The sequence below is a fragment of the Vanellus vanellus genome (genome assembly GCF_965231255.1).
Source record: "Vanellus vanellus genome assembly, chromosome: 17".
Classification (NCBI taxonomy): Eukaryota; Metazoa; Chordata; class Aves; order Charadriiformes; family Charadriidae; genus Vanellus; species Vanellus vanellus.
Window position 1 is genome coordinate 12,053,460 of NC_138922.1, and position 25,283 is coordinate 12,078,742.

General features: G+C 51.2%; 1 protein-coding gene across 2 annotated transcripts; it reads left to right on the forward strand.

Moving 5' to 3' along the window:
• Positions 1-1,129: 1,129 nt before the first annotated feature.
• On the forward strand, positions 1,130-24,285 carry AXIN2 (axin 2). Of its 2 annotated transcripts, XM_082492250.1 has the most exons (10): positions 1,130-1,980; positions 8,024-8,164; positions 13,769-13,871; positions 15,783-15,923; positions 16,132-16,628; positions 16,764-16,946; positions 17,231-17,449; positions 18,058-18,153; positions 19,386-19,553; positions 23,813-24,285. In XM_082492250.1, the coding sequence occupies exons 1-10, from the start codon at positions 1,151-1,153 to the stop codon at positions 23,937-23,939; spliced, it is 2,505 nt and encodes an 834-aa protein (XP_082348376.1). In that variant the 5' UTR covers positions 1,130-1,150; the 3' UTR covers positions 23,940-24,285. The 2 variants fall into 2 exon arrangements, with proteins under 2 accessions (XP_082348376.1, XP_082348377.1); XM_082492251.1 differs by lacking the exon at positions 16,764-16,946.
• The last annotated feature ends 998 nt before the right edge of the window (positions 24,286-25,283 follow it).

Below are 25,283 nucleotides of genomic sequence, written 5' to 3' on the forward strand. Positions count from 1 at the left end.
CTCCTCCGCGGGCGCGGCCCGGGCCCGGCTGTTGCACGGGGCTCGGAGGATCCAAGTCGCTCCGGACTTTCTCCCCCTCCCCACACTCTCTCCCCTTTCCTCCCCCCTCCCCGTCCCCCAGCTCCGGCCCCGACCTCTCTCCTCCCAGCCCGTCGCCATTTCTGGAGCAGGTTTTCTTTTTTATCCCCCCCCCCCCCCCCAATAATAATTATTATTATTTAGCATTATTTTGCACGCCGGCCCCGCGCCGGGAAGCCCGGCCCGCGGGGGTCGGCGCCGCCCGGGGGCTGCCCCCTTCCGACCCCCCCCGGTGCTCCTTTCTATTTATTTCCCTCTTTTCGGAGCCGGGTTTGATGGCGCGGGGGGGCGCGGAGCCTCCTGCCCGGCCCGGGATGCCCCGCTGCGCCCAGGTACGCGCCTTTACCACCCCCCCCCCCCCCCCCGGGTATTTTTTTTTTCGGGGGGGGGGGGGGATGTCCCTGCTCCAGCATCTGGTTTCCGCGGAGAAGCGCCCCAAAAAGCCCGGGGGCGGGGGGTGTTGAGGCGGGGGGACGCGCGGGACCGGCCGCCCCCGGCTGCGCGGTGCTGTTGGGGCCGCGCAACGTGCGCGCAGGAGGAGGGCGAGGGGAGAAGAGGGGTTGCGGGGGGCGGGGGGGGGGAATGGAAACCAGATGCCGGGGCAGGGACGGGCAGTGCTGCCGGGAGCTTTGGGGGGGGGGACCTCTACCAACACCCCCCCCCCCCCCAATCCCAATCGCTAAAAGTGCGCCGGGAGTTCAGCGGAGCGGATTTGATAGTCGCGATCGGGCTGGCGATAGAGCCGCGCTCCCTCTGCCCTGCCTTTCTCTCTCTCTCCACCCCCACCCCCCCCCCTTTTTTTTTCTTTCTTTTTTTTTTTTTTTTTTTGAATGTGAAGAGTTGAAAAGCCTGTTTACTTTTTGTCTTTGATGTTGGGAGGATCTGGTTTTGATTAGATCAATACTCCTTTTTTCTCTCTTCCCCCCCCCCCCCTCTTCCCCCCCCCCTCCCCTCCCCGTTTCGCAGAGAGGAGGCTCAGCCCATCCCCTGCTGACTCCCGGCAGCGGCAGGCAGCGGCGCAGGCAGCTCCTGCAGGAACCGGCAGCCCCTCTCCCCCCCGGGCTCCGCAGCCATGAGCAGCGCTGTGGTCCTCGCCCACCTCCCGGACCCCAGCAGCAGCTTCAGGGAAGACGCCCCCCGACCCCCCGTCCCGGGGGAAGAAGGAGAAGCCCCCTGCCCGCCGCCACCGCTCGCCAACTCGTTTCTCCCCAAAAGCCAAAGCTTCAAGGCCGTGCCGGTGCCTCCCGCCCCGCGGAGGAATGAGAACGGACTCGGGGAGCCGGAGGGCAGCGCATCCCCAGACTCCCCTCTGGCCAGATGGACCAAATCCTTGCATTCCTTGTTGGGAGATCAAGATGGTGCCTATCTTTTTCGGACCTTCCTGGAGAGGGAAAAATGTGTGGATACCTTAGACTTCTGGTTTGCCTGCAATGGCTTCAGGCAGATGGACCTTAAGGATACCAAAACTTTAAGAGTAGCCAAAGCTATATACAAAAGGTACATCGAGAACAACAGCATCGTCTCCAAGCAGCTCAAGCCTGCTACCAAGACCTACATAAGGGATAGCATCAAGAAGCAGCAGATAGATTCGATCATGTTTGATCAGGCGCAGACTGAGATTCAGACTGTGATGGAGGAAAATGCTTACCAGATGTTTTTAACTTCTGATATATACCTCGAATATGTAAGGAGTGGAGGAGAGAATCCTGCTTACATGAACAGCAACGGGCTGGGGAGCTTAAAAGTTGTCTGTGGCTATCTCCCGACCTTGAATGAAGAAGAGGAATGGAGCTGTGCAGACTTTAAAAACAAAATCTTGCCTTCGGTAGTTGGACTATCCAGCAAGACGTTGAGGGTTACGGCGAATGTCAGAGCTACGGAAACGATCGAGAACGGATACAGGTAAGGGAACCCCTGGGAACCGTGCTTTGTTTTAACTTTGAGGACTTTGAGAGGGCTTTTCGGAAGGCTGGTGGGACGGCGTGCTGGGCAGCTAGCAGGGAGACGAGGGGAGGCTGGGCTTCCCATGGAGCTGGGAGCACGGGGGCTGCCCCGCACCTCCAAACGCTGGAATTTGGGGGGTGTTGGCTGGGTTTGGGGTGTTTTTTCCCCCCTCTGAACAGAGGAAAACAAGTTTTGTGCTCGTAAGCCCTATTGGCTCTTTCAGTTCTCTTATAGATCAAAAACTTCATAGCAACTATGTCCTCCGGACGTACGTTAATTGTTGGTTCAACTTTCAAACCTATTAAGAGCAGTAGTAGAGTGGATCATAGAGACGCATGAATAATGTAACCTACTAGTTCCGCAACTCCACCGTCAACCAGTGTTTAACTATGTTGGTTATGTGGGAAGCAATTGTGCGGTCGTGGAGGAGGAAATGTATGCACTTACTACATCAAACTCTGCAACTTGCCCCAAATCTGCTTTTATTTTCACCGTGTGTGTGTGTGATGTACGGCCTCTCCCCGTCGTGTTGGGTGTTGGTATCGTGTCAGAGCCATTTAGGATGGCTTTGAGCCAATGCATACAGGAGGATACTTCAAATCGAGTGCTTAAGGTAATAGAGACATTCCAGGTATAGGATAGTAGTAGATCTTTGGTGCTCTCCTGTAGGTCTTTGGTGCTCTCCTGTAGGTCTTTGGTGCTCTCCTGTAGATCTTTGGTGCTCTCCTGTTGGCTGTGTGCTCAAAGTTAAACTTATTGAACCGCGGTTTTATCTAATGGCAGCTTGTGAGGGTGCGGGGAGTGTTGTGTGGTGGCAGGGTCTTCTTGGATCGGGGTGCATCGGTATTGGCGAACCCTTCTCTTTTGTTGGAAACGTTGGTGGCACAGCAGTGTGAGGGTGCAGAAAGTAAGAGCCGTCTCGAAGTGAAGGCGGGGGGGGATGGGAAAGAGAGTCTCGGATGAGCAAATGATGAGTTGTATAATCCTCTGAAAATGTATTCTTTCCTCTCCCCACCCTTGCCATAAATGTGGATTGTTGAATCGGGGCTGAGAGGAGAGGGCTCTGCTGGCAGATGGGCGCTCTCCTCTGCTGGCCCAGGAGGTTGGGGTTTGGTATGGTGAGTGTTTGACATCTCGTTTACAGGAATTTTGAGAGTGTGTCTGTGATTCATGGACATCAAAGGGCACCGGGCTTCTCCTGGGGAGGCTTTGCTGGAGCGCGTCCTCCTCTCCTGCCCTGCGGAGAACTTCCAGCTGTGCCGGGCTTCCCGGTACTGGGAGCTGGGAGGGTGCTCCTGCGAGGGTGCTGCGGAGCCAGAGGCCTCTCTGGTCCTCTCCCTCTCCTGGAGGGGTGATGGGTGTGGGTGCAGACAGGAGGGATGCGCTTCGTCCCGGTGTGGCCTTTGGACCTCTCCTGCTGGGGGCTGCGGGGGAGGGACGGGGCGACACTGGCTGGCAGCTGGTCTGTGGAGGACTTGGGCTTTGGGATCCTCATCTGGTGCCTGAATGTTACTGTCTGAGCATCTGCTGTTCCGCAGAACCTGGTTTGAACTGCTGCCCTTCGCTTGCTTTCCAGGAGGGGGATGTTTGATGCTTTTATCTCTCAGCCTTTGTTGGTATTCAGTGCTGGAAGGGCTTGGCTGTAATGTTCTACCAGAGCTGCAGGCCCTGCGAAAAACCCACATGTGCCTTGTCCAGGAGAGCTCTCGCAGAACGGTGGCTGCTTGCCTGATTAGTGCTGGGTTTTTTTTTCCTTTTCTTTTCTTTTTTTTTTTTTTTCCTCCCTTTTTTTTTCTTTTCTTTTCTTTTTTGTCCGGGGATTAATGCAGCTTGCTCCTCGCATGTCAGATCTACCCTCCTAGGACATTAGGTGGTGCGTTTTGCTTTGATCACCTTCTGTTGAATTTCTAGGAGCTTTTGCTCTCCATGGGGCCAAGAGATCTCAATGCAAAGAGAGGGAGGTCAAGCTGAGATGCTTCTCAGTTCCTCCCCGAGCTATCCATTTGTGAAGCCACTTGTGCGTGCATGTGCTAGAAGCTGATGAGCATATGGATGGGTTATCTCTCATCGCTCGGCATTTAGGATTGAGTTTAGGATTGGAGCTTGAAGCTTGCACAAAGTCTTTCCTGGTGAGCAGCCAAACCACACCTCCCTCCTCGTGTGTGTGGTGGAATTAAAGCATTTCTGCTCGGTGCGTTCTGGTTTTGAAGCACTGTGCAAGCTCTTGCCGCTCACTCCGGTGGGTTTCCATGGGATTATGCCAGCGAAAGCCGGGAGCGCTGGGCTGAGCGCACCTGACGGCAGGAGTCTCGGGCCAGCCCGGTGTGCGGATGGGGGACCACCTGGAAATCCCAGGGCACGGAGTCACGGCCGAAAACACGGGAGACCACAGAAACCATACAAGTTGAAAGACTTTCTTTGGCCCCAGCATCAGTGATGGACACGGGCAGGAGAAGTCAAGTGAAAGCACAGTGCCTGCACCTGGCTGCGAAACGGGTGCGTGCGCGCAAACTGCTGGCTGGCTGTCGGGAGCCCCAAAACGGGGCATGTTTTAACTGTAGAACCTCCCTCTCGTCCTTCAAAGCGGCTCCCCTCCCCTGTAGGTTGTGGTGTGGTTAAAAGTGGCCTCCCCACGCTGCGCCGGACCTGGCCCCATGCTCCAGGAATTCCAGCTATTATTTATACGCGCTTCTAAATTTATCACGCACGACTTTGTGTACACAGAGAGGGCTTCTTCCTTTGCAGTGCCGCTGGGTAACGTGGTTTTGTTCGGGCCAAGGTGGACTCATCTGCCTCCCATTAAGCTCTAACATCAGCGGGACTGGGGCTTGCAGATGGCCTTCTGCCGGCTTCCAGTGCTTCCTGGCCTTTGAAAGGACCCGCCGGTGGAGCTCCTTGTGTGTGAAGTTATTGGAACCAAGTTTGGCTTCAATTATCAAAGTAAATGATGCCATTGTAAAGCTATGCTCCAAGCAGTGTTCTACAATTAGAGCATGGAAGCAGTGATTAACATAGTTTTGTCAAAATATACTTCTTTTTTTTTCTCCCCCAGGTTTGTGCATGCTTTTTTTTTTTTTTTTCTCCTTTTTTGTCTTTAAGCCCATGATTGCCCAGTGACATTTGTCCCAAGAAAATACTTAATGAGATTCAGTTCTGCCTCAAAATGCTCCTTGTAGATTTCCTTCTCTGTATCAATCTGTGGTTTGAACTGCCAGAGTGCTTTTTATTTCTAAGAAACAAGAGTTTGACAATAAAAAAAACCAAAACCAAAGCAACCCCACACTCTGAAACTGCACCCTCATAACAGGGGATACAACCAAGAGCCCCTGAAATGTTCATGGCATTGTAATACCTCTGATATGCCCATCGCCTAACATAGCGTGTAGAGAGTTACACGCTGTGTGTCATCGCATCAAGATAAGAATAGGCTGAGAAACATCAGACATTCTCCTTGAAGCTCCAGAGCAACTGCTACCTGACAGCTGAAAACACTTTGCATATTGAGTTTGGAGCTGGGGTGTGTGTTTGTGTGCGCAGCATCTGCGGCGGGAGACCACCGCTCTCCACTGGAATTTAAAACCCTCCCAGGCAACTTGATGCATCTGGGTGCAATTACTGTAGTAAGGTGGTCAAATTAAAAGAAAAAAAAAAAAATTAAACATGGTAAACCAGCCCCCATTGGTTTTCTGAAAGGACGTGGGGATTTTTGTGGGGCAGCATGCTGGAGGTGGAGGGGGGGGGGGGGGCTGGCTTTAAAAATACATAAACTGTGGGGATTTGGGTTTTTGTTTGTCTGTGAGGTGTCGGTAGGTGAGTCGGTGCTGCGGTCCCGTACTGATGGGAAGATGAGTTAGTTCTGGCCACTTTCTCTAATTATATCTTTCCAAAGGCTGTGTTTGGACACACCTCCTCTCCCTGTGCCGTATTCATACGGACCCGCTGCCTCCGCCCCCACCCCGGCCTCTCCGGCAGTCACCTCTGCTGGAAGAACATGGCACTTCAGCTCTCCTGGGTGCCACCAGGGGTGACATGGCCACCTCCCAGCTAGGTGGTGGTCCTGTGCCGGGGAGCATCCTGCACCCCTGACCCGCGTGGTCCTCTCAGATGTGCTCTCGAGACCTGAGATGGTTTCAAATCAGATTAATTGTAAGAGCTGCATCCCTTATGCGGTCGACCCAAAAGCCCACCAAGGATCTAGAAAGGGTCACTTGGACTGCACATCCCCCTGAATCAGAGTTTAAGACTACATGGTCTTTGGAGGAACTTTTTTGTAGTAGTAGTCGGATAACTTCGCTTTCACCCACATGTGGAATTAATTTATCTTTGAAGATTTAACTTCTTTCCTGTGGCATTCCTTACTATCTCTTTTTTTTTTTTCTTTTTTTTTTTTCCTTCTCCCTTCTTCCCAGATATATATTTTTTAACATCTTGATCTCCCCATCAGAAGTGCCTTGGCCTCCTTCGGAAAGGAATGCAGCCCCGGCTGGGCTGAATACCTGCCTGCAGCCAGCCCCGCGCCGCTCATACCAGAGAGGCCCATCTTCCCCGCCATCCCCTCCTGGTTTTTTTTTTTTTTTTTACTTTTTCCAACTTTTTTTTTTTTTTTTTTAAACTTAAGCCTTTGTGGAGGCTCCTGTTTTTGGGGCTGGCGGAGCAGGACTGAGTGGCGGCGTGGGGTGCCTGGGTGGCTGTGAGGGATGGAGAGCGGGGCGGTGGGAGAACATTGCTGCTCACTTAAACCCAGTTGGTCCCCTCGGACCCCCTGTGGGGGGCAGGGAGGTGGAAAGCCCATTAAAAAAAACCTGCCGAGCCTGCTGGCACATTCCTTAGGCCCCCAAGTCCTGGGTAAGTGGCCCTAATTATTAAAATCAGCAGTCCTTATCAGATGACAAGGCCTTTTGCTTTGATATACAAAAGCAGAAGCTTAACAACCCCCTCTTCCCCTGGAAGAGGAACAAAATGTGCACCTTAACACTGGGCTTTCAAGCCTCCCTGCATAATCCCCTTATCGCCTGCCCAAGATATGTATATTGATCCCGGCTGGGAAGTTGGAGTAATGGGAGGTATCGGGCAGGGGGATGCCCAGGTCCCCCCCCCCCCCCCATGCGGTGACCCTGCCGGGGTGACCCCGCCACGCTCCGTCACAGCTCATGTCACTGCCCATGAATTTTTCATGCGTCCGTTCTTGGGTACTCGACTCAAGCTTCCAGGCTGGGCTCTGGGTTTGCTTCTCCAAGTGAAGCCGGAGGTGGTGGCATCACTAACCATCACGCCCATTGATACAACCTGCTGCTGCTGTCCCCGCATCCCCCATCCTCCGCTGCCCAACTGCATCCAAAATTTGAACAAGTAGTAGATTCTCCTAAAAAATGGGCCTTCTTATTGCGTGTTTTTATAATGCCAGGAAGATGGCACCCACCTTTGGAAGGCCAAGCCTGAGACAGCAGATTCCAGCCCTGTCCATGCCTCCTCTGACTCATGGTGGTCCTGCTCCAGTAGTTTCGGGCAGTTCTCTTGTTTCAGGCAACACAGATACCGTATCTTATATTCCCAAAGGGGCCCTAATTCCTGTCTTCAGAGTGGACTTAAGCATTTATTAGCTGGTGCCTCAATGGCTTCCAGTGGGACTTGAGCTACGAACTTCTTCGTCTTTTGCCTGCTGATGCCAACAGCAAAACTTCCACTCAACTCAGCAGTGCAGCGTCAAGCTTTAAGGACCAAGTTTTTGAAGGTATCAAGGCACCTAGAGCTGCTTCATAGGATTTTCTAAAGTGTGCTTCCAGTGGCAAAAGCAACATCTTTAAAGTTGGACTTTGGGTGTGTTTAGACAAAGCGTGTCCTGGTTGCTGCTGGCCTGAGCAGTGGATGGTTTGTTGCTTCTGGAGAGGTTGAGCAGCCGGTGTGCGTGGTTCCCATAAGGAGAATACTCCCATGAAACTCGTGTGCTTTCCTCTAGCCCAAGACTGGCTGGTAACTAGATTCCTGTTTTGCTTGTCCCCAGGTCCTTCAAGAGGAACGATCCCGTTAACCCATACCATGTGAATTCTGGCTATGTTTTCGCCCCAGCAACCAGCGCGAACGATAGTGAAATATCTAGTGATGCCCTGACAGACGACTCCATGTCGATGACGGACAGCAGCGTGTAAGTACCTCGTGTCAGACGGGTCCTTTTGGGATGCGCCGTCTGTGACTCAGCTGCGCCCACGCGCCGTGGGGGCTCACGGGAGCGATGGGTCCAGGGTCATCACCCTGCTTCTGCTCACCGTTGGTGAGGGGCTGCCGAAACTGCGGTGTGTGCCCAAACCGAGAGGTGTAGCAGGGCATGGTAGCCTCCCTCTTCGTGCGGTTGCCAGAGGTATCGGATGGAGTAAAAGGATGAATCCGTCTATTGCCATTTTGCAACTGCAGCTGAGCAAACGTGTTTTCCCCTGTGCTGATGGTGCTGCCTGACGAACCCAAGGAGCGTATCTCCCCGAGCCTTTGTCTTAAGGCCAGGCTTCCTTAACTAGTTATCAGTCATCAAAGAGGAGGAGATTACTTCCTGTAGGAAGTACTTTCTGTAATTAAGGTTTGTCATTAATGTCAGAATGTACATTAATAGGGCCAGTGACCTGAAGGGGCAAATAGCTGCTCATCTAGTGGGGCTGGGGCAGTCTTCAAAGAGCCACTTGAATGGAGCTGCATGGATCAGGTCTGGGTGTTTCAGGAGCGTAGAGATGAGGGATGATGCTGTGGCCCAGCCCAGGAATGGCAGGATCTGTCTTTTCCTCCTGACTCTGCTGAGAAGCGTGCAACCGGGAGCAAGTCCTTTCACCGTTCTTCCTCAGTTTGCTTTCCTCAGCAGGAGAGAAATGGTGCTTTTGTGTCCGTAGAGGAGACAGTGAGACTCACTCAGTGCTCTTAAGGACCATTTTCTTCAGCTGGGCAGAAGGCAGATGTTGCCGTTTGTGTTTCATGATCCTCACTTAAGCACAAGTGCTATGGAAAAGGCCACCTGTAAACAGAGCGCTGTGTTCCTGGTCTTCATCTCATAGGTGAAACTTCTCCAGTGTCTCTGTTGGACATGTCCGGTGATTACTGTGAACCCCTCGGAGAGGTTTGCATGGTGGGTTTTTAAAGTCCATAGTGCTGCGTGATGCGCTACGGAAAACAGGATTTACCAAAAATCCTTGATGTGTAAACAAAAGCTTTTTTTTTTTTTTTTTTTTTAATGCACATGTGTGTTTTGAACTGATATTATGGAAAAAAATAGTTTGTTGTCCCACCAGATTCCCTTATTGAACAATATTGGCATTAAATAAAAGAGCTGAATCATAGGGTGACTTCTTTATTTCTTCTTACTGGCTCTGGTTGTATGTGATCATGTGTCAACAGAGCATTCATTGGGTTAGTCATTTCTGGACCAGTGTAGGGTCACTTGGGATTCACAGGGCTAGGATTATACCCTCTCTTCACAGCAATGCCAATTGTAGGCCTTATACAGATGAGAGCACTGAGTGAGAAATAAAGTGCATGGTGGATGAAAGGCTTAACTGAATCGCTTTCAGCCCATTGTTAGTCCAGGGGAGCTTAGCGGGGATGAGAGGGCAGCAGCCCGCTTTGAAATTTGCTTGAACAAGTGAATAGGAGCTCCCCATAAAGCAGCGCGTGAAAGGAGCCTGCCTGTTTTTTCCTGCCGTAACAATAGCCCGCGCAGGCTGGGAGAGTTTGGGGAAGCTTGGCTGATTAAACTGCCCGCAGCTCCAGGTTGGGGGGCGGCGAGGAGGACTTTGGGGCGGGGGGGGGGGGAGAGCAGCGGGACGGCGGAGGTTGGAGGAATATCTCCTGCTGCAGAACCGGTCCCCCCGGGCATCCCCGGAGCCACGCTCCGTCCGCGGGGCCGGGAGCAGGCGGGATGCTGGGGTGGTTTTGGAAGCGGGAGAGGTAAATTGGCAGTTTTGGAGGCTGGGCTTAAAGTTAAGGCTGATGTAAAACTTCCTTCGCAGAGGCGGAGGGCTGCTGCCAAGATGGCAGTAAAATATTTGGGGTGTGTTTTGGTTTTTTGTTTTGGCCTTTCCTGGCACCTGGCTCTGCTGGTTGCTGAAGATGCTGTGAAGGTGTTCGGGGCACAAACCCACTGTCCTTCCGCAGGCTGAGCCTGGGTGCTCGTCTGCCCGCGAGGTTTTACCCCCCTTTTAACAGAGGACCCGGGTTTATTCTGTTTCGCCAGTGCGAATGCAAATGAGTTCTTTTGGCTTATATTGGTATCAACTGAAGAGGAAAAACTTGTTCTGGAAAAGTCTGTCAGATGTAGCAGTAAAGTGAGGGTTGTTTTTTTTGTTTTTGTTTTTTTTTTTTAAATAAATCTAAATCTGAACTGTGCTGGAATTAGGAGAGGTCTCCAAATAATGCCCAATCTGCCTTTTATTTTTTTATTACAGATGCCAGGGATCAGTCTGTACGTATATATTTTGTAATAGCCACAAAGCATCATGCAAATTTACATTTCCATTTCTTGATTGGGGGGGGGTGTGGAGAGGAAAGGGGATTTTTTTTTTTTTTTATTTGCTTATATCTTATTTATGGATTTACTTTGGACACAGGGGAATGCTGCTGAGCAAACTTCAAATATTACCTTATCTTACAAACCAGGCTTTTGATGTTGGCAAGATCAGAGGCTTGTTTCAGAGCCGTTGCCAAATGAAGATGGGAGTGAATGCATATGCGCATGAGTCTGATATTTCAAAGCAGCAGTAAAACTACATTCAGGTTAGGTCAGGCACATCTGAGTCAAAAGGCTAAGATAATTGGCTCAGCTTAAATGGCAGCTGACTGGGTAGAAGACTTCAAACTAGTGTTTCCCCCAGAAACAGATTGGCTTAGCCCCAGCCTGGTTAGCTGAAATGTTTATAATTAAACTCTACTATTTAGTGCCTAAACTCCGTAGCTCTTCAGCCTGCGGCTTTTAGTAGCCGAGAAAGGGAGTGCAAACGTTTGCTGCTGGAGCAAGGGGAGAGGTGGCACCTGGAGAGCTGGGCTTAACCTTGTCCTGCCCCGCAACCTCTGGCCAAGCTCAGCCTTTTCATTTCAAAGGCACTTTCTCCTGTTGGAGGGGTCTGCTTCAGCATCAGGGTTCCCCCCACCCCCCGTATCTCCTGCTGTACTGACCCTGGCTCCAGCTCCGTCTCTCTGTCCCTTCTGCAGTCGGGGATCACCCCTTGGTCCCCCCTGCAACCCTGGCATCTCCGTTTTCCCCCTGTTTGAGTCGTTTTCCCCTCGTTTTAGACAGCACTCATCAAAGTGGCTGTAAAGGTCCCTCTCCGTTCCCCAGGCTGATTTTCCCGAGCTGCTCCATAGCCTTCCCATCCCAGTGAAATACCTTCTTTTTTAAAAAAAAATAAAATCTTTTTTTAATTCTTCATGTTGTTACAAGTTGTAAAACTCTCCTGACAAGGCAGGGCTGTAGAAGCAGGGAGCAGGAGGTCTGATGTGGGGCTCTCCGGTGTAAACGGAGGAGTTTTAGGGGGAAGGAGCAGCTTTCGTACCAACCTGAACAAGGGCAAATCTTAAGTACAGTGAGGAGCCATGTTGTTGGGTCAGCGTTGCTTTTCCTTCTCCTTTTCGAGCCACCCTGGCGGTGAATGGCGTGAGTCCCCGCTCCTGCTCCACAGCCTGTCCCAGGACTGTCCCTTTGGCCAGAGATGGTCCCCCGGAGCTGAGAGCTTGGTGACACCCCACAAGGAGAAGTGCTCCCAGTTCAGTGGCTGCAGCAGAGGGGCTGGGGACAGCATCTTGTGCTTGCAGACCTGGAGGGAGGTGGGGAGCACAGGAGGGCTGTGGGGCTCCCTGTTGTCCCTTGGCTGTGTCCGTGGGTGCCTCGTGTTGAACGCACAGACCTTCAGCTGCTTCCCTGCTCTTCCTCGTCTGGCCACTTGGACTGCCATTTGTAGAGGACACCTCCTCTTTAATTGAATATGTTAACAGGATTAGTCCTGTATGTATGCATGCATGTAATGTGCTCAGGCTGGCATTTTTACTACCTTTAAAATGCCCATTTTACTCGTTATTCCCTATATTGAAGGTCTTCCCTAAGAGACCCTTATCTTAGTAAGCCTCTGTGAACAAATGCTTCTCTGAAGGTACAGATGATTTGGTTTTCACCTTAGATTTGCTTTTCCCCCGTCCTCCCCCAAAGCTAAGGCATGTCACGTGCCCCCAAGCCCTGTTGCCCCGTGGCTTCATGGAGCAGAAATGTTTGGTGGCCACCAGCGGCTGCAGTCGGTGGCCATGGCTGGCTGTGATGGCTGGTGTGTGCTGGGCCGCTTCCCCAGAAAGCGCTCCAGAGCCCTGTGTTGTGCAATAGGGACATTAGGACAATTAGCTCCTTTCACTTGTAATGTAGCACGCGTTCATGGACCGTGTCTAGAGGAGGCTGATGTTCATCTTGTGGCATCAGGGACTTTCTCTGCACTCCCAGCATGCTCTCTTTTATTATAAAGATATTTCCAAGTTTATTAAGATGAAATTGTTCCAATCTTTCACTCCAGGCTTTGCAGCTTAATCTTGCTCATTAAAACAATTTAGTGGCAACTGAACGCTTTGGCCAAGACTTTCACAAAGGCCTGTGATAGTATGCTTCAAACCTTGACCGTGGAGCAATGGCATCGAATCATCCTCCTCAAGAGAAGGGACCTGGTGTCTCTGGGAGGGCCTTCCCTTGTGCCTTGTCTCTGGCTGCGTGTCCGAAACGTGTCGGGGTGTGCCTACCACCACCGTGGGATGCCGTGCCATGTCGGCTCCTCTGACAGCAGCATGGGGCCACCACTGTCTGCTCAGCCGCCGCCGCTCCTCCTTGGGCAGGAGCTATTTTCTCCCCTCGGGAGATGAGTCAGGTGTGGGGGCAGGTGGATGAAAGGGACGGGACCGGAGATCAAGGTTATTCAGCCAGTCTGAGGGAAGGGGTGGAATTAGACATTCAGGATCTCCAGGCATGCTCTTCCGGCTGTCCCCGCTCTCTGTAGAAGGCCCTTTAATCCTAACTGAGGTAATTTTTTGTGTGGCCGGATGAAAACACCCCGCGTTGCCTCGAGCGGGCTGTGCAGGGGGCTGTTCCCACCGGTGCTCCTCGCCTGGTCTCTTCTCATGGCTTCCTGGCCATGAGCTGGCGTGGCCAAGGGGAGCAACCTTGTGCCCAGAGGGTATGGCCCGTCCTTTGCTGCTGCTTTGTGGTGGCCTGCCTGTACCGGCCAGCCTCAGGGCGGGAGAAACATCCCAGATCTTAAGTAGGGCTGGATATAGGGGAGCCGCCTTTTGGTGGTCGTCCACCTTCAGCCTCTTCCTTCTTGTTTCCACTGTGCCAATGCTCCATGGGGTGTTTCAGAGGTTGAGGAAAGTTGTGGTCTTAAGAGAGCGTAATTTGGTGGTGAAAAAGCAACAAAAATAAAGGGCAGAAGCAGAAACCTAGCATTGGAAGGGCCTTTCTGTAAGATGCCTCAGAAGAGAAGCTGAGGGAATCTTTGGGCGTCTTCCTGTGCGGAGTTGCCTTCAGCTTGCTTTTCAGCTTTTGCTTAATTACTGCACATCCATGTAGATGGTGACACAGGCACTTCCCAAGCCGCCAGATGTTTGAGGTGACATTGGGAGAGTTCAGCACCTCTAGGAACATGGACTTGTGGTGTGCCTGGGCGGTTTCAGAGGTGGTGGAGAAGCATCTTGGTTAGGGCATGGGGAGAGCCCTGACTGATGGTGACCTCTCTTCCATGTGCAGAGATGGGATCCCCCCGTACAGAATTGGGAGCAAGAAGCAGCTCCAGCGGGAAATGCATCGGAGCGTCAAGGCCAACGGTCAAGTTTCTCTACCTCATTTTCCGGTAAGTTCAGGTGGAAGCTGCGGGGTCTGGGTTGGCCATGGGAAATGCTGGGAATGGGCATGGGTAGAGGGGAGGGACCAGGGGAGGAGAGCGTTTCCAAACCTGTGTGGTGCCAGAGAAGAGATGCTGCTTGGTGTTGGGCAGGAGCCGTGTGCTCTCAGCATCCTTGAAGAAACCTGCTTGTGTACAGTCACGTTTTGGTCCTTCCCTGACAACCAGGTGCTAATTAGGGCTTTTCAATGTCACTGGAGTTGTCCTCCTGGTCTAAATCCAAGCAGTGATGCCCCTGTTGGGTCTAGTAAGAGCATTGGCTCTGGTCATCACCATGACACCTCCACCGGTGCCAAGCAGACTGAGGCTTGGCCTCACGTGCAGCGCTGGTGGCCTTCAAAAGCACATCGTCTGTAAGCTGGTGGGAAGCAGGGTCTCCCAAAAGAGAGACATCTGCAGCAGATATGTGCCTTGCTTTGAGGGGATCCGATTTGCGGTGTTGCCATGCTCTCAAAAATTAACTCGCTGGCTTGCTAATTCAGTTGACTCGCAGACTCCCGATTCCTGCAGCGAATAAACTGTTTACACAGACAAGTATAAACTTATCTTGTCTTGAGATTAATATGCTAAAATTCCTCTTTCTGCTGTCTTAAGCAGCAAGAAATCATAGATGATATTTCTGGTGGAGGGTGGGGGTGGTTTATGTGTTTTTTCTTTTTGGTGTTTTTTTTTCCCCCTTCCTCCATAAAGAAAGTTCTATAGCCTGAGCTTGTAAATTAGATTATTTTGTCCCAGGGCGTGCAAATCGACTTTCTCTGTAAGGCAGTGCTTTGATCAGGGACTGAATAGAGCCAGCTTGTGTAAGAGTGACAATTTCCAGCAGAGTGGCCTTTTTCTACCCTCACATCATTTCTGGAGCTAAGTGGTTGCCGGAGAGAGGCCCCACCTCATCTGGTGGGTAGTATGTGAAAGAGTTGGCAGTCCAGCTTTCTGTTTTCAGGGATGGGGGGGGGGGGGAAGAGAGAGGGAGAGTGGGGGCGAGGAGTGGGGTGCGTGGGGGTGGCAGGAGGGAGGGCAGAGTTAGGTGGGTGGTTTCTTTTTCCTCTTTTTTTTTTTTTTTTTTTTTCCCTTTCCTCCCCTTTTCCTGCCATGTTTGCTTCTTTTGGCAGAAATTCGCGTTTTGCCTTTTTATATTCTGCACTTGATTTGGAGATGTTCCCTTTTTCCCTTGATAGATCTGCTTGAGGCAGCCAAGCTCAGCAGTGTAGCACCGCTAGCCTGCAGCAGCTTTCTTCATTTTCTGTACAAAGAGATGGGGGGGGGGGGGGGAAGAGATCTAGGACACTGTTGAGACAACACTACCTCAAAGGTGCCCAGTGTGTAGCCAGGAAATAAATTACCAGCACTTCTCTGATCTGCAACCGTTTGACTTCTTTTTTTTTTTTTTTCCTTTTTTTTTCTCTTTTCCCTTTTTCTCCCCCATCTTATTTTTTTTAATTTCCAACTCCTTTCTGTTTATACTCACTTTATTCCTTGAGTTAAAGTCTCTCCCTCCCACCTCAGAGGTTTTTTTTTTTTTTTTTTTTTTTTGATGTTTGACAACAGTCTTTGAAGATTTTCTACTTCAGAGTAGCTACTGATGGGCTGGTTGTACTACAGAGAGAACAAGCGGGGTTCCTCAGAGTGCGACCAACTGCTCCTGCCGAAGGCAAACGCTGGTGGGGAGGATGTCACTCCATGAGGCCACAGCACTAGCTCATAAAAATCCAGAGCAGACCATGCCTAGTTGCGGTCGTCTTTTCATCCAAACATGGAGACACAACAAGCGTAGCGGGGCCGGCGATGCCGCTCCGGCTAAGCGCCCGTGCCCCGCACCGCCCGCTAAACATGCCTTGTGCCTTCTGTCCCCGCTCCTTGTAGAGGACCCACCGTCTTCCCAAGGAGATGACCCCGGTGGAGCCGGCTGCCTTCGCCGCGGAGCTCATTTCCCGGCTGGAGAAGCTGAAGCAGGAGCAGGAAACCATGGACAGTCTGGAGGAGAGGCTGCAGCAAATCAAGGAGGTAGGAGGATTAACCCTGCCGGGGCCGGGCAGAGCTCGCTGCTTGCCGCCTGGCTGGGGGGTGGTGGGAAGGGGCCGTATCCTGCCCATGGGGAGGAACGCGGTTCGATCGCACTGCGGTTCGCAAGCCCGGGGAGGGGGGGGACACACACGTCCTCGCCAGCTCCCCGTCCTCTTGCATTCATTTCTCGCCATCGCTTGGCCGGCAGGACGAGGAGAAGGAGGGTGCGGAGCTTCCCGCCAGCCTGCAGAGCAGTCGGGAGATGGCGAACCCCCAGCATCCGCAGCACCCGCTCTCGCTCCTGCCCTCTGGCAGCTACGAGGAGGACCCCCAGGCCATCCTGGACGAGCATCTCTCCCGCGTGCTGAAGACCCCCGGCTGCCAATCGCCCGGCATGGGCCGGCACAGCCCCCGCACCCGCTCCCCCGACCGCCTGCCAACGGGCAAGCTGCAGCCCGGCGTGGCCTCGCCGGCCACGTGCGCCGTGGTGGGTAAGGGATTCATCACCAAGCAGACCACCAAGCACGTCCACCACCACTACATCCACCACCACACCGTGCCCAAGACGAAGGAGCAGATCGAAGCGGAGGCGGCTCAGCGGGTGCAGTGCTGCTGCCCGGCGGGCGGCGACTACTACTGCTACCCCAAGTGCAAGGGCCACCCGAAAAGCACGGACCCCCCTCTCCCTCCGCTGGAGCCCTTCGGGTAAGTCATGAGCATCCCCATTGCACCCACACCAAACTGTCGCCCCACCGTCCCCCTGCACGGGGGCTGGTCGGGACAGCCCCGCGGCGACGCAGGGGGGCTGACGGTGGGCTCGTGTCCCCTTCTCGCCATCAGCAGGACGGGGACGCTGCCGAAGAGGCCGGGCAGAGGAGCGGAGAGCGTCGCCCTGCCGGCCGGGGACGGGGGGCTGCCCGGCCCCGGCGGGGTGCAGCTACCAGGGGGCGAGGCGGACCGGGCGCAGAACGTCTGGCAGTGGATGCTGGAGAGCGAGAGACAAAATAAGCACAAGCCCCATAGGTAAATACGCAGCTGTCTACAGCAATATCGCTCCCGGTAAATATTTATATATTACATGGGCTGTCTATTTTTACAATCGCTAAAAACAAATGAGACTCTTTGCTCCTCCGGTTTAATATAAAAGCTGTTCCGCAGAACCAGAAAAACCACAAAAATGTCATGTTTTTGGCAATAAACCTCCTTTCATGTTATGACAGACTTTTGAGAGGGAGCGAGCAGAATAGGAGCTGCTATTAAAGTCATATTTTCCAGCTTTTCTAACCCGACTTCTTCCCCTCCCCAAGCACACAAAGCACAAAGAAGGCCTACAGCTCCGACCTCGCCAAGGGGGCCCCCGGCCGCCACCACCCGTGGGGGACCGGCAGCCACCCGCGCGGGGCGCAGCCCGCCCACCCCTTCGTCCAGGACCCCGCCATGCCCCCGCTCACCCCACCCAACACCCTGGCGCAGCTGGAGGAAGCGTGCCGCCGGCTCGCCGAGGTCTCCAAGCCACAGAAGCAACGGTAACGGCGGCGGGAGGGATGGTGCGGGTCCGGCGGTGGGGTCTGGGGAGCGGCAGGGGTGGGAGAGGTTTGCTGGGGGTTGGTTGAGGTCGCCTTCGGACCGACGCTCGGGCTGACGGCGCCCAAGGCGGTGGGTGAACGTGGACGGTGTCCTCCCCGTCTAGGTAGAGGGTCAGCCACGGGGCCGGACCGTGGGGACGCGTGACGGCACGGCTTGGCCGAGCCCCAAGGATGAGCCTCCTTATTCCAACCCCACCCTACCCCGGCGCAAATAGTTTGAATCCTAGACTATTACTTCCACTCTTTTGATGGCTGTAATTTGCCCATTTTTCCTCTGGGACGGACTCCAGCTACATACCGAGTGGAGAATTGGACTGGTTATCGTTCATTTGGGTATGGAAGGATAAATTAGCCCACAGCATTTTTAATTCTTCCTTTGATTGTTTACAACATGTGAGGGTTGATACAAAGAGCGAACTTAACGACCCACAGGAGACTTCAATTAAGAAGATTGTATTTCAACAATTTTTTTAAAAAGTTTTTTTTTTTTTTCCCTCTCTTTTTTTTTTCCTCCCCTTCCCCACTTGCCCTCCCCCTCTCCACTTCAGATGTTCAACCTCAAATCAGCAGAGGGATCGAAACCACTCCGCTGCCGTTCAGGGGGGGAACTCCCCTTTCTGCAATGCAAGTCTAACGACAGAAGAGTGAGTATTGCACGTGCGGAAGAGGATTGGGAAATACATACATGTCATAATTATATTTTCATTAAATGGATTGCGCTTTGAAAAGAGAGGAAATTCTTATATCTGAAATTTCGTCTTTCAAACATTCTTCTTAAAGCAAGAACAAAACATTTTCAAATCTTGTCTCTGGCTCTTTTTAACTTGCATTCCTGTAAAGTGGACAAAGATTGGATTAGTCTAATTACAGGATGGTTCTTTTAACAAGAAATCTGCTAGAGAGAGGTCTAAAATGGCCTAAATAATTAAAGTTTTCTTTCTTACCCTCTTCATCTTAAGCAATGAGTAATGTTTGAAGTCCAGACTGAGCCACCTGACTAGAGCCTTTCATTTTTAATTGGTTGACCTTAAGTCCACCAGCTGTCTTTGCTAGCAGCTTTTTTTCTGAAGCCACTCTACAAAGACTTAGAACAAATTAGGAAGACTAAATTACTGCGGACTAACACTTTGTGACCTTTTGACATGCCAAGCGTACGTTGCCTCAGAACCAGTTGTAGATTTGGCTGCATGGTACTCGCTAGAGCGTTGCCATTTTGCTGGGTAATATTGTTTTAATTATTCTTTAAGAAGGATTTCTTAGTGCAAATGACAAGACCCAGTTCATTTTATCCTCACTGGGGAAAAAAATAAGATTACCCGTGTGCCTCAGGTGCAGAACCTGGCGGTGGTTTTGCTTTGCTAGCTGCTGGTGGTTGCAGGTGGTTCTGTGCGTGAGGAGAAAGCTTGGCAGATGCTGTCTGCGAAGACTTTTAAACGAGTCTTTTGGAACCAGAGGTGTGCCGTACTGGGGCTGGCTGGGTAGAGGTTAGCCCGTGGTGAGCCCTACGCACGCTCCCCTGGCCCGTGGTCCTGCTCCGATGCCTCCAGCAAGCGGCTGACCTCCATCCCTCCCTTCTCCCATCCGTAGGGTGGGATGAGGTCCCAAGAGGTCCCTGCTGCCCGCGGCTGGGCGCTCTGCGCTGCCGCCCTTCCCACCCTCGCAGCGAGCAGGAGCTGTTGCGGGAGGGCTGTGCGAAGGCAGCGTGACAAATTCGTGGCCGGTACGGGAATATCTGACTTCTTTGGGTCACACCCAGGATATTTCTGACCAGCGTTACGTGTGGCAGAAACACTGCTGGATTGAGCGCGGTGAAACGGCTTGTTCTCAAATGGAAAAATAGAGGGGTTTGTGTGTGTGTGTGTTTTCTGTTTTTCAGTCACAAAGAGCCAAAGAAACTGCCAGTTGTTCACACCTCTCAGTCGAGCGAGTTGGTTGTCACCTATTTTTTTTGCGGAGAAGAAATTCCCTACAGGAGGATGTTAAAGGCCCAGAGCCTGACACTTGGGCACTTTAAAGAACAGCTGAGCAAAAAGGGAAATTACAGGTGAGAATCTGCGATTTGTTTGTTCTTTAGAATATTCTAATAAGTCAAAAGAATAAGCAGATATTTTGCAGGTCTGCCTGCAATAACATGTTTACCTCGCTTTCCAGAGGCTGTGGGTCGTCTTCTTCTCTTCCCACTCAAACCAAGAGCCACTCAGAGATGGAGAAAGGCCCCCTGAGCTGCAGCTTGGCTGCAGGGTCACCTCCTCTCCATCTCCCTCCCCAGCCTCCTCCCCCAGTTGCACCGGGATGCAGGCTGGCGGGCTTCGTGCTCCAACCCTTGTCCAAAAAGCTTGAATACCAGGAAAAGCTGGGATGGCCTTGCGGCAATGGCATGGAGCAGCGGAGTTCGTTTTCCAAACTGGGCTCAGTATTCATCTTGGTTCTGGCCTTCTGCTTTGCCTACTCATTTAATTTCTTCATTTTTAATTGGGGTTGGTTTTTTTTGGAACGGTGTGGCCGTAGATGTGGTGGGTGAAAGGCTGGGATGTTGCATCTGAGGGGATGTGCAGCTGAGATGCAGCGAGCTCGCTTTTCTCTTCGTTAGGGAAAAAAACCTCTGCCCTGCAGGGAAAGCTCCGCCAGCGATACCGAGTTCCTCCTCAGAAACGCCAACAAACCCTGCCCGTCTGGTTCCAAGGCCAAGTTCCCAGTTTAACCAGTTTGCTACTTCTAGTTCCCATGGCAGTAGCTTCACATTGGCTATTTTTGCTGTACTTTGCTGGTGGATCTGGGCGCTGGTGAGATCATCTGTTGGCCGCTTCTGCTGCAGGGTGAGCAGGAGAGGGAAGCTCCAGCTTGAAGTGTTGAATTTGCACTGAGTTTGGTGCTTCTTCAGAGAGCCAGAAGGTTTGCCCTGGAACTGGAAGCCTCTGATTTACCCTCCAAACGGTCGTTTGGGTTTGGTACGAGGACTTTCCAGCTGGTGCTCCATCACTGGCATGTCTTTAGCTTTGGAAGGTCCACCTGTGCAGATCAGAGGTGGGTCACCCCAGGGTGCTGTCAGGTTGGGGGATGCTGAGCTGGGGTCCGGCTGTTGCACGGTGGGGCTGGGGCTGGAATACTGCCAATCCCTCCCCAAAAACCGTCTTTGCAGCCCGCCCAGCTGCCGTCGGATGGCAGCAACCTGCACGTACCCCCAACCTGGCCAACCTCCAGGAGAGGTCCTTGGGCTTCTTGCACCGGCGCGCCATTTTCCAGTCCCTAAAGCCTCTTCTGGCCCGCCCCGCTCCTCCTGCGGCTGATGCAGCCTCATGCCCCAGTTGCAGACCAGTTTTCCTCGCCTCGTCACTGGTCTGCCAGTGCTCCAGTGGCTGTGTAGTCCCATCCCCCCCAAAAAAACCCACTTTTTTTCTTTTTTTCTTTTTTTTTGGTTTACTTTCTATGACAATTTTATGTGATGCCCGAGTACAGGAGTAGGCTCCTAAAACCTCTGTGGCCTGAAAGTCCCTCCAGGTGCAATTATTTGTGCCTTGTCAGACTGTAATTACTTTGGAAAATGTTTTTAAGTGACTGACAAGGATGAAACAACGTTTTGCTTAGATCTCACCCCTTTACACCTGGGTAAAGACAATACAGAAATTTATAAAAGGAACTTGGGTACGTGCCCAGTATTTTATCTTGCACAGACACAAGGTGAAACTAATTACACAAATGTGTGTACCTCCAGGGAATCATTTTGATCTAAGCTTTGACTTTTGGCTGGACTTTGAGTGAAACTGCGGGTGACCTTCAGGGAAGAGGTCCGCAGTGCCCGGAGTAGCGTGTGTGTGTTACGGGGAGGCACTAACTAGGCTGCTTTGGTCACATCTGGCATTGATTTCTTTTTAAGGCACATTTAATAAGCATGTCTTTGAAGCCCTTGCCTTTCATTTAATGCACAAAGACATGCAGAAATGCTCCGCTCTCCAAATTCTTTATTGATTGGATCAGTTTGCGAGGCGGGTACCTCGGGCTCCCGCGATGCCAGAGCCGCGCGGACGGCCCCGCCGTGGGGCAGCCGCCGGGAAATCGCCGCTCTGCTTTCCTTCCCCCCTCCCCCCCCGCCTTCCCCCCCTCCCCAAAAAAAAGAGAAGGAATTAAGCAGTGATTTAATACTGATGGCGTTAACAAAAAACAAACATACACGCACAAAAAAACTGGGTGGTGTCGGGTAATCTGAAGATGGCAGCGGTTCAAAACAGAGCTGTAACGCCAGGCCTGCTCGCCTCGATTGGTGCCAGATGTCCCAAAAAATTAGAGAAAAAAAAAAAAAAAAAAGAGAGCAAAGCTTGCCACATAAAATATGTTTCAATGGAAAGCCCATTGCTGAGCAAATAAGAGCAGAGTGACTTGTTTGAAGATGTTGTAGGGGAGGACTTTATTTTTTTTTTTTATTTTTATTTTTTCCCCCCTTTTTCTCTGTGAAATAAGGTTGTAATTATGTAAAAGGTCATAGCGTGTTTTCTCGAATAAAAATTTTGTAAACACAGCCAGCGCTTGGGCTTGCGGAGGAAGTTATTGGGAAGAGCGGCTGTTATCTGGAGAGGGGCGGAGAAGGGGAAAGGGAAGAGAAAGTTCTTTGTAATTCATTCAAACTTTCCTTGGGGTTTTTTTGGTTTTGTTTCAAGGCTGCTGGCCTGGGGAATTGCGGCCTTGACCTGCAGCATGAAAGTTGGTGGGAGTTGGGCTGTTGACTTCAATGAGCGCAGGCTCTGAAGGACTTAAATAAGCTGTTTTTCCTTGCTGAGCCATTAAAGACGCAACATGTGTCAATTCAGCTTGGAATGACTTTACAAAAATAAATCCGAATCGTACCTTGACTAAATGGAGTCGGTTTCATCTCTTTGACTAAAAAGCCAGCTTTTATCCCCCAACCAAAATAATTTTAACGTACCCTAAAAATGAATAGATTTTCAAGTCGTTTTTAGTGAGTATTTTAAAAATGTTTAATAGAACAGTCACCGAAAAAAAAAAAAAAAATCAAATTCTAAGACCCCACTGTGGCTCCTTCAGTTTTAACAGTAAAAGTGAGCTTAATGTGATCTCCTTTCCCATCCTGAAAAAATAATAATTGCAAACCCCTTTCCCCTAACAAACATCAGCCAACCCCGCTTGTCTGGGAGCTACAGGGGAGGGGTTATTTTTTTTTAATTTTTTTTTTATTTTTTTTTTTATGTTTTGCTTTGTAATCCATCTGATGAAGGTTTTTCCATCCCTGGCGATCAGATGGCAAAGCACTTTTCCGAGGGAGCAGGCATGTCCGAGGAGGTGTGCGGCGGCAGACGGACAGGCTCCCTAAATGCTACCCCTCTGAATGGAAGCCCTTCATTTGTGCATATGCAATTAAGCAGCCTTAGAAGGAAGAAAGCTCCAAACGGGATAAAAGGAACCTTTAATCAAGAAGCTGAACGGTCTAATTCAGGATAATAGAGGGGTCCTTACTGTTTGACACGGGAGGGGTGGGGGTGCGTTTTGTCCCGGGGAGCGTTGGCTCCGTGATCTGAGGAGCCGGAGCCAAAGAGCAGCAACGCGGGACGCCGCTGCTCGACCTCCCCGTGTCGCGTCCCGCAGGCTGGACCGGGGCTGCTCGGCGCCTCCCGACTGCTGGGGAGCCGACGCGGGAGTTTCTGTCCCTTAAAATGGATACGTGAATCAGGCGTTTGGGTGTTCCGAGCGCGGGGCTCCCGGGTTGGTTTTTTTTTTGTTTTTTGTTTTTTTCAGGAGGAGTACCGCAGAGTTTCAGCTTTTGCGTTGCAGGAAGCCGGGATGGCTTTCTTTTAATCCATCCGTATGCTTAAAAAGCCTCTCCTTTTAATAACAGTTGCTAATTTTAATGTTGGGCTTCAACTTTGAAACAAGAAAACACATGAAAGAAAGGAGGTGGGGAGAGAGGGGAACCTTAAGAATGCTTTGCTTTGAAATTCTATTTATTTATTTTTTAAATGAGATATTTGACCAGAAATCACCGCACTTTCTAATTTTCTTTACGGCTGAGGATATCCACTGCCAACGCGTATAATTTACTCACTGTAGAGGCTGTTGTCACCGCTGAGGAGCGTGCGCAGCCCTGCTCCCTCCGTCCCATCGCCGTCCCCGCAGCCCCGGGGATGCTTTCATGTTGCTGGACCTGAGCAGCCCTGAGGTTTTCCGGGCCACGCCGGGCGCTGGAGGAGCATCCTAGGAGGGAGAGATTGGAAATGTTGTGGTTAAAAGAAGTGCCAAAGCATCCTTGGCTTTACCTTTTGATTTTTAACTGTGTTTTAATTCTCCTTCCCACAGATACTACTTCAAAAAAGCAAGCGACGAGTTTGACTGCGGTGCGGTGTTTGAAGAGATTTGGGAAGACGAAACCATCCTGCCGATGTACGAAGGAAGGATTCTTGGGAAAGTAGAAAGGATTGATTGATGGCATCTGTGTTTCTTAAGAAAAGTTAAGCTAGAAAAGTCTTTGGACACACAACAGTAGTGGTGACGAGGAAAAAAAAAAAAACTCTGAAGGAAAGTTTTGAACCAATGAAGAAAAAAAGTCTATGAAGACTTTGCTGAATTAGCCTTAGAGGAAAAAAATGGCATTTATTATTCATGAGTTGGGTACTGAGATGATAAAAACCCTGAACTATTTATTAAAAACATGACCACTGTTGGCTATTGGAGATGCAGACCGTGTTTGAGAGACTTCCATACATAATATATGATTTCCTGGGGATCTGAAATCTATGGACTAAGAGAAACTGTGTATAGCTTACCTTAACAGTAATCCTTATTGATATTTATTGAACAGTCTGTTTTCCCTTAAGTCCAGTTTTTGGATATGCTGCTTTAACAATGGAGAAGAGAGGGGCTGGGAAGTGGGGTGATGGGAGGAAGGATTATTTTATTTTTTTATATTGTTCCCACTATCTAAAATTTAGGAGTTTGGCTATGAGTGCATTCGTGATTTTTTTTTTTTTTTTTTTTTTTTAAGGGGGAGGAGGGAAGGAGTGACATTGTGCCCAGTATTTCTCCGAGTGAAGATAAAACTTTCTAAAGAAATAATAATAATAATAAAAGCCGAAATAAAAATACTGTCCTACCATTCACCTAGAGACCGGTGCATTTTGATCTATGCTGCTCTAGTTTGAAATAAAGGTCTTAAGCGTTAAGTACGTTAGATGCAATATAACGACAGCAACTTGTTACTTTGTCCATGGATTTCTGGGGTGTGAGGTTTTTGCTTTGCCGCTGCCGGCGGAGAGGGTACTGTGGGGTGTCCAGTGCCTCTCTCGGCCGAGGCAAGGCAGAGCAAAACCCCGAGCCTGGGAGAGCTGTAGAAGAAGCCGTCCCGTTCCCATTTCCCTCCTTAGCGCACCAAAAGGACCCGTTGCAAAAGCCAGGTCAAAAAACCAAACCCCCTATGTATTCCACATCGCTAGCTGATTTTTTTGTTTCGCCGTTCTACTTGAGCGTGAGCGCAACCTGTGTTTCAGTGACGTGTACCGACGATGGGGCGTCCTTCCAGATCGGCGTGGCGCGCGTGATTCCTTGTGTGGTGGGTTTTGGTTGGGTTGTGGTTGGTTTTTTGATTATTTTTTATTTTTTTGGCCTTACCTTCACAACACCCGTGGGAGACGTGGGCGAAGGCTCGCTGCAACCCCTGGCAGAGCTCCGCGGGTGCGGGTGCGCGGGTGTTGATGTTGGGAGGGAGCGATCCCCCCCCCCACCCCTTCCCGAGAAAGACCTTGCATTTCTACAGTTGGGTTTTGTGTTGATT